This window comes from Colletotrichum aenigma (genome assembly GCF_013390185.1).
Source record: "Colletotrichum aenigma strain Cg56 chromosome Unknown KSG_Cg56_contig03, whole genome shotgun sequence".
In the NCBI taxonomy this organism is placed as follows: Eukaryota; Fungi; Ascomycota; class Sordariomycetes; order Glomerellales; family Glomerellaceae; genus Colletotrichum; species Colletotrichum aenigma.
The window spans coordinates 1,859,213-1,870,611 of record NW_023500909.1 but is presented as its reverse complement, the minus strand read 5'-3'; the positions used below and the strand labels follow the sequence as shown (position 1 = coordinate 1,870,611).

Here is an 11,399-nt window from a genome sequence, read left to right as displayed (position 1 = left end):
TGATCGACAGGCGCGCCAAAAACGTGTAGAGAAACGGGCTGGCTCCTTGCGGTCTACCTGCCCATCCGCATGTACCTCTGAGTCCTTGAGAACAAGGTCGCTGTCCGAAAGAGTGTCTCCCGTTGTGCCGTCCTCTGACTTCCTCCGTCCGGATTCCTAATGACCGTTCGTTGTAGCTTGAGGTACTGGCGGCCGCTCTGGGCCAAATGGCCTGGGCGGTTCCGGCTCTGCGGGCTGAGGTTCCTCCTCCGTGTCGTCGTCGAACTCGCTAGGGTCTTCTTCGCCCTCCTCCTCGTCTGAGTAGTCGCTTCCGTCGCCGTCCATGTGGCCGTTGCTGTCAGAGTAGCAGCTTTCCAACGTAGCTGCCATTCCTGGTGGAACCTTGCGACCCTGCTGCTGCATCTGTTCAATGATGCTCCTAAGCTTCTCCGCCCTGCTTGTCGCTTCTATCGCTTTCTTAGACAATTGCTCGCGCTCCTCCGCCATACGAATAATGTTAGCGTTGGTGGCCTCGTGCTTGCGCTTCATCGTCTCGTTCTCTCTTTCCAAGCGCTTAGTCTTCTTTGACATATCCTCCATCTCCTTCCTAAACGTCAAAAACAGGTCATTGCTGTTGTTCAGCGTGTCCTCAACCTTGATGTGTCAGTAAGAAAGCTTGTACGACGAATTCCAGCCAAACATGCCCGTACCTGCTTAAACTTGTCAACATAGACATTGAGCTGGTTTCGGAGCTCAGTCTCCGTCTTGGTGAAAGTTTGGACCTGGGCCTGGAGATTCCGCGCCCTGGTTGCCTCGGCTTCGGCAAGTTTCTTCTCACGCTCGTAGCGAGCCATGTTGTATTGCACCTCGAGCTCCTTCGTGCGCATTGCGGAATGAAAGTGCAGCTCTCGTAGCTCGTACTGCTCGATGAACGATTTGAAGCGGTTACGAAACCTCCCTAGTGTCAGCAGGAAAATCGAGTGCAGGTCAAATCTTCGATAACTCACAGCGTATCGACGCTCATGTCGACTACCTGCTTCCGAGGATGATCCTTCTCTTCCTGAATGTTTTCCAACTTAGCCAGCAGGGCCGCATGCTTCTCGTCGTATGCCGTGCTGTTGTGCTTCAAGTTGTCTTGAAGGGTTTTGTTCTCGTTCTAGGACAAGGTCAGCGTGAGCCTCCTCAGCCTCGTTGACGAGAGGTGCTGCAGACCTTGTACTTGTTGTTGTCCCGTTGCAGCTCACGACAGAGTTTCTCGAGCTTTTCCTTCAGGCCAACGGTCTTGCTGAGTTCGGTTCGATGCGCATCCTTTTCCTTTTGCAGAGTGTCACCCCGCTTCTTGTTCTTCTGATTCTCTCGTTCTACGCGCCGCATTTCCGCTAACAGTTCGCTAGACCTCCGGGTAAGATGGTCAATCTTTTGCATATCTCCCATCTTCGCCACTTGTTGAGCCAGGTCACGATTTGCGCGCTTCACCTCTCGTTCTGCACGCCGAAAGTCAGCTATCGATACAATGCCAGCTGATTGATGTACACCCGGAGACGAGCATGCGACTCTACAAGAAGATGGTGAAGGACCGTATCGTTCTCGAAGAATAGCAGTCGGTGCATGCTTGACACCAGCCCGCACTTCCTCGCAGATTGGGGCTCAGGAGGGGTGCTGTGAGGCTGACTCTCACGCGACATACATGGCCCGGTCCGTCCGGCATGGGAAAACAACGAGGGGGAGGTGTTACGCACCAATCTCAGCTTCTTGGTCCTTCTCCCCAGCAGATTCCTGCTCCAACTGCGAGATACGCTGTGCGAGCAGTTTTGCAGACTCGTTGGAATCAACCGCCTTTTTTTGCTTCCCCTTCTTCAAGCCAGCAGCGGGCGCGTGGCCATGGGCGTCTTGACCGTTGGACATGGCGGAGTCTGCCTGGCTGGGCATGCCTCGGTAAGCAGGAGAGGGGCAGTTGTGTCGTCGTTCTGGGCGGGCTGGTCGTGACGAAGACCTGGTCTTCGCATTCGTGTTCGATCGATCGAGCGGGTGCGGTTGCGGTTGCGGGTCGGAGTCGGCGTCGCAAAAATAAGCGGGTGCAAAGTTGGCCCAAGTTCTTCTTCCCCCTCGGCGGACTGGCTACAGCAATAAAACGGCGGTACGTTATGTTACGTGCTGCCAGTGGGTGTCGATGCCTTCATTGAGCCCCTTCGCAGAATTTTGGGCGTTGGACGGAATGACTGGCTAGAACGATACGGACCTAGGTAGTGGCGTGGGCTGCGGCTGGGTCCTGGTGTTCAGGCGTGCGCATTAGAAATGCCACTGTACTCGAGAAAAACGGGTGGAGGAGTAGTGCTGCAGGGCCCCTCGACTGCATACCCCAACAGAGAAGGGCGTGTGGTTTGTGCGTGGGCCGTTTCCCTCTTATAGAGTCTAGTGTTCCCCGCAGCTCGTCGTTTTGCCTTACATAGATAGATATAAGCAGGCTGTGGTCTGTTGCCTAAAGTTTCTGCAGGTAGGTAGAATGCTCAAGAGAATACTGTTGATCTCCAGTGACGATATCTGGTTGAAATGTCGTCGATACCAATGGCCCGGATTTTGCGATTGCCGTACACCGTGGAAGGGAGGAGAATGAGACGCCGATGGAGAAGACCGGATAATTGCGTTGAAGGTGGTTTGATGCATATCGACCCCACAACGATGACGCTTAGTGCCTGGGTACCTATTGGCCAAAAAAATTCCATAGCAGTGGCAGGCCCGGAGCACCTGCGAATCGCCTCCCGGTCCACAATAGAACGAGTATTACTAGGCCCGGTCCACGCGCGCAGACGTTCGTTTTTGTATCGTCTTGTCAGCTCTGTGACTCTCTTCCGGATAGGACGGTTTCCTTCGAGTATCCGGCCTGGACGACGACGACAGAGATGTTGCGCAACGCCGTCAACACGGCCATGAAGGCCGTCACTGAGCTTTCCCAGTACCCCAAGCCTGGTGACAAGCTTCACGGCTTCACCCTCGTGCGCACCAAGCATGTGCCCGAACTGGAGTTGACGGCACTTCACCTCCAGCACGACAAGACCGGCGCTGATTACCTGCATATTGCCCGCGACGACAGCAACAATGTCTTTTCCATCGGCTTCAAGACCAACCCTCCTGACGACACTGGTGTGCCCCATATCTTGGAGCACACCACCTTGTGCGGCAGCCAGAGGTAAGCTCTCCGTGCCATGGGAAGGTCTTTCGCTAACATGATTAGGTATCCCATTCGTGACCCCTTCTTCAAGATGCTGCCTCGCACCCTGTCCAACTTCATGAACGCCTTCACAGCATCCGATCACACATTCTACCCCTTTGCGACGACGAACGCGCAGGACTTCAAGAACCTGATGTCTGTATACATGGATGCAACTTTGCATCCTCTGTTGAAGGAGTCCGACTACACTCAAGAGGGCTGGCGTATTGGGCCCGAGAACCCTCAAGCGGCGAATGGCGAGGAAAGTGACCTTGTCTTCAAGGGCGTCGTCTATAACGAGATGAAGGGCCAGATGTCCGACGCTGGCTACTTGTTCTACATTCGTTTCCAGGACCATATCTTCCCTGACATCAACAACTCCGGCGGCGATCCCCAAAAGATTACCGACTTGACCTACGAGCAGCTGCGCAAGTTCCATGCTGAACACTACCACCCCAGCAACGCAAAGCTGTTCACCTACGGAGACATGCCTTTGGCTGATCATCTTCAGGAGGTCAATGCACATCTCAGCGCCTTCGAGAGGATACAGGAGGATGCCACAATTCACCAGCCTATCAGCCTAACCTCTGGCCCTAGGGAGGTCACTGTTCACGGCCCCCTCGATCCTCTGGTGGACCCCGACAGACAGTTCAAGACGTCTGTCTCATGGATTATGGGAGACACCACCGATGTTGTCGAGTCTTTCTCTCTGGCGTTGCTCTCCACTCTTCTCATGGACGGATACGGATCGCCCCTGTACCGCGGCCTGATCGAGGCTGGTTTGGGAACTGATTTCAGTCCCAATGCAGGCTACGATAGCTCGGCGAAGTTGGGAATATTCTCAGTCGGTCTGACGGGTGTTCAGGAGGCTGATGTGCGTAAGCTCAAGGCGGAGTTGCAGCGCATCCTTCGCGAGACCCGTGAAAAGGGGTTCGACAGGACCAAGATTGACGGGTCTCTCCATCAACTGGAGCTGGCTTTGAAGCACAAGACCGCCAACTTCGGCATGTCCATGCTTCATAGGCTCAAGCCCAAGTGGTTCACCGGTGTCGATCCCTTCGACTCTCTTGCGTGGAACGATACCATATCCGCCTTTGAGACCAAGCTTGCTAAGGGTGGCTACTTGGAGACCTTGATTGACAAGTACTTGCTGAATGACAACACTCTGTCTTTCACCATGGCGCCGTCAACCACCTTCAGCGAGGACCTAGCACGCGAAGAGAAGGAGAGGTTGGCTACCAAAATCCAGCAAGCGTCCGAAGAAGCCGGCGGCGATGCTGCAGCTCGCAAGAAGTTCGAGGAGCGCGAGCTCAACCTTTTGGTCGAGCAAGGCAAGTCAAACACGGAGGACCTTAGCTGCCTTCCCACAGTCCATGTCAAGGACATTCCTCGCAGCAAGGAGCCCGTGGTTGTGCGCGATGAGACGGCCAACGGTGTCAAGATTCAGTGGCGGGAGGCTCCCACAAATGGCTTGACGTACTTCCGAGCCATCAACACGCTGGAAAACCTTCCTGATGAACTAAGAGAGTTGATCCCGCTGTTCTCCGATAGCATCATGCGACTCGGCACGAGGGACATGTCTATGGAGCAAATCGAGGATTTGATCAAGTTGAAGACCGGAGGTGTGTCTGTAGGCTACCACTCTACACCTTCGCCAACCGACTTCCATCAAGCTAGCGAAGGTCTGATCTTTACTGGCATGGCCCTGGACAGAAATGTGCCTGTCATGTTCGACATATTGCGCAAGCTTGTGCAGGACACAGATTTCGATAGCCCAGAGGCCGCCCAACGCATCAGGCAATTGCTTCAAGCATCCGCCGACGGCGTAGTTAACGATATTGCCTCATCTGGACACCAGTACGCCCGCGGCTTTGCGGAGGCCGGGCTTACCCGGAGCGCGTGGCTCAGACAGCAGATCGGCGGTCTCTCTCAGGTTAAGCTTGTGACATCGCTTGCTAACCGACCTGAATCAGACGGTCTGGTGGATGTCATTGACAAGCTCAAACAGATCCAGAAAATCGCGCTCTCTGGAGGAAACTTCCGCACGGCATTGACTTGCGGGTCCGAGAGCACGGGCGCCAACTTGAGTGCCCTTACTAGCTTCATGTCAACACTCTCCAAAGACCAGCCTTCGCTGTCACCTTCCAAGCCTGCTTCGCTGCAGAGGAACATCAAGTCATTCTTCCCGTTGCCGTACCAGGTGTACTATGGTTCTCTGGCGGTTCCCACCGTTTCCTACACGTCGCCGGACGGTGCACCGTTACAGATCCTGGCGCAGCTACTCACCCACAAGCACCTCCATCACGAAATTCGCGAGAAGGGCGGTGCATACGGGGGCGGAGCTTACTCCCGCGGCCTGGACGGCCTTTTCGGCTTCTACTCCTACCGCGATCCCAACCCCCACAACACTTTGTCGATCATGCGCAACGCTGGCCAGTGGGCGAGGGACAAGGAGTGGACGGATCGCGACCTCGAAGAGGCCAAAATTTCGGTGTTCCAAGGTGTGGACGCTCCGCAATCGGTCAACTCCGAGGGCATGGGTCGCTTCTTGTCTGGCATCACAGAAGAGATGAAGCAGAAGCGTCGCGAGCAGCTTCTTGACGTCTCCAAAGACCAAGTGCGCAACGTTGCACAGCAGTACATCGTTGAGGCTCTGAAGAAGGAGGAGGAACGGGTTGCCTTCTTGGGTGAGAAGCGCCCTTGGGTAGACGGCACTTGGTCTATCAACGAGATGGACATTAACGGCGCGAAGTAAGAAGGGTTGCCGACACCACTTTTGTCGCTTCTTTTCTGCGTCTTCGATGTCGTCGTGGGACAGAGGTCACGGCACCCATGATGCCGCACGATACCATGACTTAGACTTGGGATTGACTCGAAAGAGAGCTGCCTGTGTACAATGACGACCGCGGAAGGCACATCGCCACCAGTCGTATCTGTAACTATATGTGCTGCACATAACCTGTGTAATTATACCCAACTCTTGAATGAACGACTAACCGAGGGTCACCGTGAGCCAATGTCCTACCTGTAAAGTACGCGTTCAGATACGATACGTCTTCCTGCTACCTCAATGGCTTGGAGACCACTAGACGACGCAAGATCAAGAAAGATGAGCCTGGGGATCGCGAGGTTCTGCCCGCAATAACCGGCCCAGCTCGTTCTATCAGAACCGACATCCTCAGCATTGGGTCGTCGGACTAAAGCGCAGAGTACATGCCAAAGAGTGAAGTTGGCGATATCGGTGGATGAGATGTAGCAACCAATCAGATGGAGCCAATTAGTGCATAAGTATTGAACGGAAACACGCGGGATCAGTGACAGAACAAAAAGGCGCAAATATTGGACGAAAAATGGCGGCGCGAGTGCCCCGCATACGTCACTCCCAGGGGCGGCGCCACAATTCAAGGCACTGAGGCACGAAGTGGTGGACATGGGAGACTTCGTACGCACTGTAAGTCACGGTGGCATTGCGGCTCACGGAGAGGGCCCAGCCAAGGAGGGCTTGTGCCATCGCCAACACCACCACCAGGCCGAGAACCGAGTGGGCTGGTGTTTTGAGGAGGCAGCCCAGCATGTATCCTTTACATATTACTCACCTGCCGTCTTGGAGGGCACAGCCGAAGGTGGGAGGGAAGAGCAATGCCGCGAGTACGCGCCAGTAGAAGGGGGGAAAGGGTAAGAAAAGTGAGATGCACATGCTTCTGGGCGATGCGTGCCGGCTGGTCTGGCCTGGTGGTGCTGTGCACTCTTTCATTGCATTGAGCGGCCGTTTGGCCAGACGAATTTCCGCGCCCATGTCAGCGAAATGTGACAAGAGCTAGGCCAGAGCAGCGCGCAGAGCACGCAAAGCTCACCCCGTCCCGTTTGAGCTGGGTGCGTGAGAGTTGCATGGAATCAGGCTAATTATGGTAGCCGTCCGAGTGGACATGCGTGAGGGAATTTATCGGGATCCCGTGTGATGAGCCAGGACAAGCGAAGAGGCACTGCTGGTGCTGCTGGCTGGCTGGCTGGCTGGCGGGCGGGCGGGCGGCGGTCTGGAGTTTGAAAGTCTGGAGACTGGAGACCCCTCGTTACCTCACGCTACATGCCTCGAATCCCGGGGGGCCAGAGCAAAGCAAGGTACGGGATGAGACGTTTCCTCGCGAGGCAACAGGCGAGAGACAGAGTCGTGCTGACCGAAACTTGTGTCGTCGACGATGAAGCGAATGGCGACGGCTGAGTCGGTCTCAACGCGGACCGTTAGGGTTTACTAGCTCGTTGCTTCTCCAGAAAATGCCCTGTCCCATCTTGCGAAGTCCAAGACTGGCGCGCCGTGCCTGTTTGACCGTCTCTGATCTTCGGTGCATGTCTTTCTCGCATGCAGGGCCAACACCGCAGCGCATCATTGGCAGCCTCCAGTCACACCTCAAGTCTCCGGGAGCACTGAGCATCACCGATCTTGCTGACACATCAGCAATTCTCAGACCGCAATTTTGCACCCCGAATCTACTTCTAGAAGCCGGCCAGGTACCACCACCACATGGCCTGTCGCTGTCTTGTCTTGCCTGCCTAGAGACAGAATCATTCGGCACCCCTCTTGTTCCAACTTCCATGTGCTCTGCTCCAGCATCCGCTACTGTCAACTTCTGCAACTAGCAGGCGTCTCTTGTGCTAGCTTCACCGGTTGTGGACAATGTGGGCAACGGTGATGTACTTGATGGAGTTTCAAGCGGTCCATGTCATTTGCAAATAGTGGTGACGACTTGGAACGGTAACGACGCAGAGTATGCGGGTGGTTCGTAATGGTGGAGGAATGCGTGTCAACCAAGACAAAGCCGGTAGGTGTTCGTTCTGCATCAAAATATACTTACATACAACGTCGTCGTAACGAGAAGAGCAACAACAATCAAGCCCGAATGGAAATGTATCTTCCCTTCGGCCCACCCGAGCCCAGGGCAGAGCACAGGAGGCCGGTACCATCTTTTAAGCTTCAGGTACTTTACTTGCTGTAATTGTTGCGCCCATTCTTCAGCGTGAGGTCATGTACGGAGTACATCCGATCACCCATGCATCTCAGACACCGGAACCTGCAGAACAAGGCACGCGGCCCGATGTACCACATGTACATGTCTCTCCCACGGGAGCGTCTATCTCCACCACTGGTGGATGTGGAAGGCCTCAACTTGGAGGTTGGCTTTTTTTGTGGTCGGCAGCGGGTTCAACGGGATATTGAAACTGGGTACACCGGGATACTTGACCGAAGACTCAGCAGGCGAGCATCATTGTATGGAGCCGGGCTGAACCTTGGCTCCTGAGGAAAGCTTGCGGTCTATACGGAGTAGAGAGAGAGAGAAGAGAGCAGACACCGATGAGTGAGTGATGTGGCTGTAGCCGCAGCTGTTGCTGGAAGTCAATGCTCCTTGACAAGGGGGAAAATTTTGAACAAGAGATTGTGGGCAGCTGTGTTTGTGTGTGTGTGGTGTGGCCAGCCAGGCGTCGCCGCTCCACTAATCAGGTACCCAAAAGGACTTCTGGAGAAAGAAGACGAAACCTACCCTCAGAGCCCGTCGCAATAAAAAGCCTTTACGGACCCCCCCGCCACAAATTTGGTCCTCCAACACCAAACCAAAGGTTCATCGTCAACCAAATTGCTCGCCAGCTCCCGCTCTTCGCAAAACACCGCAACTGTTAACCAGCTACCTGGACCCGAGCATCGCCTCTCCGTCCAGTTTCAACAACTTGGTGAGTTCCGTCTTTTTTTCTTCGAAACGGAAGAAGCTGTTGCCCGCACTCGCGCAACCTGCCTTGACCTTGCACGTCTCTCGCGTGTCACATGGCATCGTCATCGTGTGTCTTCACCACACACACAACAACACAAGCAGAGCCATTGCTGCTCCTTGCCCCTCACCACCACCACCCAGCAAAGCTTGCGACGGAAAATCACTCTCCTCATTCATGCCATTCACCATTCCCCTTCCTCATTTCCGTCTCATCGTCGACAACGCCATCAAGGAAGCCCTCATAGTGAAAAGGCTCCTCGCTGACCATACCGCCTCTCCAGATCTTGTACAAAGATCACCCCTTCCCACCGCCGACTTAGCCTTTGGTCAACTCAAAGGCACAACAGCCCAGCACGGCTTCCCTGGCCGTGAGCTTCGTCAGTGACCAAGATTTCAGCCTCCGAAAGACCCGCCACATCGTCAACGCCATCCCGCCACCCGCTGCTGAAGTCGCCTAAGCAGAAGCTCGAGTTCTTTCTCTTCGACGCTTTGCTTCACCAGACGCCTTTTCTCTCCCCCAACCAGCTGCCGCATAGGACGGGTTTAGCGCCTCTTCCTCTCGCCGAGGGGGAGTCGAGGAGACCTCGTCAGATCACTGAGGGTTCTGTCTGCTACCGCTTTCGACCACCCTAGAACTCTCTTGCCGATTCTAGGTTCAACTTCTTCTTACAAACAAACCACCTTCGACAACACAAACAACTGTCGAAAGAGAGGAGTCCGATAGTATCGAGACAACAACCCACCGACTTTCCACAAATCTCATCCACCCAACACCAACAAAACACCCCCATCAACCGCTTGGGATATGGTTATGGCAACAGCCGCGATCGAGCACTTTGCCCCAGCTACTATCAATTTTGCTAGTACCTACCACCAACCCGTCTTGAAGACGTCGCATTATGTCGAACACGCCCATCACAACAAACAGAATGGCGTGATCAACCCCAAGCAGCTGATTGGCGATGCTCTCCGCCAGCGCGTCGAGAGCATCGACCATGAGATTTGTGAGCCCGGCGACGAAGACACCTTCTTCGTCGGTGATCTAGGCGAGGTCTACCGCCAGCACATGCGCTGGAAGCTCAACCTGCCCCGCGTCAAGCCTTTCTACGCCGTCAAGTGCAACCCGGACCCCAAGGTCCTCCAGCTTCTTGCCGCCCTTGGCACCGGCTTCGACTGCGCCTCCAAGACCGAGATTGACCAGGTCCTCAACATGGGCACCGTCGCCCCCGAGCGCATCATCTACGCCCAGCCCTGCAAGACCAACTCGTACGTCCGCTACGTCAAGGCCATGGGCGTCAAGCAGATGACCTTTGACAACGCCGACGAGCTGCGCAAGGTCGCCAAGCTCTTCCCCGAGGCGGAGCTCTACCTGCGCATCATGACCGACGACGAGTCCAGCCTGTGCCGCCTCAGCATGAAGTTCGGCGCCGCCAAGGAGGACACCAACGAGCTCCTCGCCACCGCCAAGGACCTCGGCCTCAACGTCGTCGGCGTGAGCTTCCACGTCGGCTCCGGCGCCTCCGACCCCATGGCCTTCTACAAGGCCGTCTACGACGCCTACGAGGTCTTCGAGCAGGGCCGCGCCTACGGCTTCGACATGAAGACGCTCGACATTGGCGGCGGCTTCTGCGGCGACACCTTCGAGGACATGGCCGCCGTTCTCCGCGGCGCCCTCGACGAGTACTTCCCGGCCTCCAGCAACGTCAACATCATCGCCGAGCCGGGCCGCTACTACGTCTCGGCCGCCTTCACCATCGCCTGCAACATCATCGCCCGCCGCACCGTCGACGAGCCCTCCCTGAACGAGAAGCGCTACATGCTCTACGTCAACGACGGCCTCTACGGCAACTTTTCCAGCATCATGTTCGACCACCAGCACCCCGTCGCCAAGGTCCTGCGCGCCGGCCCCGCCACGGTCTACGACTGCCCCTCCGCCAACGCCTGCCCCGACGGCGAGGGTGTCCGCTACTCCGTCTGGGGCCCCACCTGCGACGGCATCGACCGCATCACCGAGACCATCTCCTTTGAGCACGAGCTTGACGTCGGCGACTGGCTGTACTTTGAGGACATGGGCGCCTACACAAAGTGCTCCGCCACCCGCTTCAACGGCTTCACCGACAACCACGACGTCATCTACGTCTGCAGCGAGCCCGGTGCCAAGGCCCTCCTCGAGATATGAGAAAGAAGCGCGGGGACACCGGGATTCTTTCCCTTTCTTGAAAGCTACTGCCCACGGCGGCGACACAAACGAATAAAAAAGATTTGGACGGGGAAAAGCAAAGGGGAAAAAACATAGACGGCATGAGTTGAGGTTTTTCAGTTTTTTTTTGTCACAGACCTAACAACCAAATCCATGGCCCAACAGCACGCAATGCTAGAATTGTATTCATTCACTTCCCAACGATCTGGTGCGAGACCTTCACACCTAAAGAGAGAGAGAGAGATGTGGTTTA

General features: G+C 55.5%; 4 protein-coding genes across 4 annotated transcripts; 3 read left to right on the top strand and 1 right to left on the bottom strand.

The window, feature by feature from the left end:
- Positions 1-156: 156 nt before the first annotated feature.
- Positions 157-1,884, bottom strand: Txlna (Alpha-taxilin; the record flags this gene model as incomplete). Its single annotated transcript, XM_037319728.1, has 5 exons — positions 157-633; positions 690-933; positions 987-1,135; positions 1,192-1,463; positions 1,719-1,884. The coding sequence occupies 5 exons, from the start codon at positions 1,882-1,884 to the stop codon at positions 157-159; spliced, it is 1,308 nt and encodes a 435-aa protein (XP_037182191.1).
- Positions 1,885-2,879: 995 nt separating this feature from the next.
- On the top strand, positions 2,880-5,942 carry CYM1 (Mitochondrial presequence protease; the record flags this gene model as incomplete). The annotated part of the gene is made up of 2 exons (XM_037319727.1): positions 2,880-3,166; positions 3,212-5,942. The coding sequence occupies 2 exons, from the start codon at positions 2,880-2,882 to the stop codon at positions 5,940-5,942; spliced, it is 3,018 nt and encodes a 1,005-aa protein (XP_037182190.1).
- Positions 5,943-8,232: 2,290 nt separating this feature from the next.
- CGCA056_v004471 (uncharacterized protein) lies at positions 8,233-9,331 on the top strand (the record flags this gene model as incomplete). The annotated part of the gene is made up of 3 exons (XM_037319726.1): positions 8,233-8,265; positions 8,436-8,538; positions 8,847-9,331. 3 exons carry the CDS (start codon positions 8,233-8,235, stop codon positions 9,329-9,331), a joined length of 621 nt encoding a protein of 206 aa, XP_037182193.1.
- Positions 9,332-9,751: 420 nt separating this feature from the next.
- On the top strand, positions 9,752-11,125 carry spe-1 (Ornithine decarboxylase; the record flags this gene model as incomplete). The annotated part of the gene is made up of 1 exon (XM_037319725.1): positions 9,752-11,125. One exon carries the CDS (start codon positions 9,752-9,754, stop codon positions 11,123-11,125), a length of 1,374 nt encoding a protein of 457 aa, XP_037182192.1.
- Between the last annotated feature and the right edge of the window lie 274 nt (positions 11,126-11,399).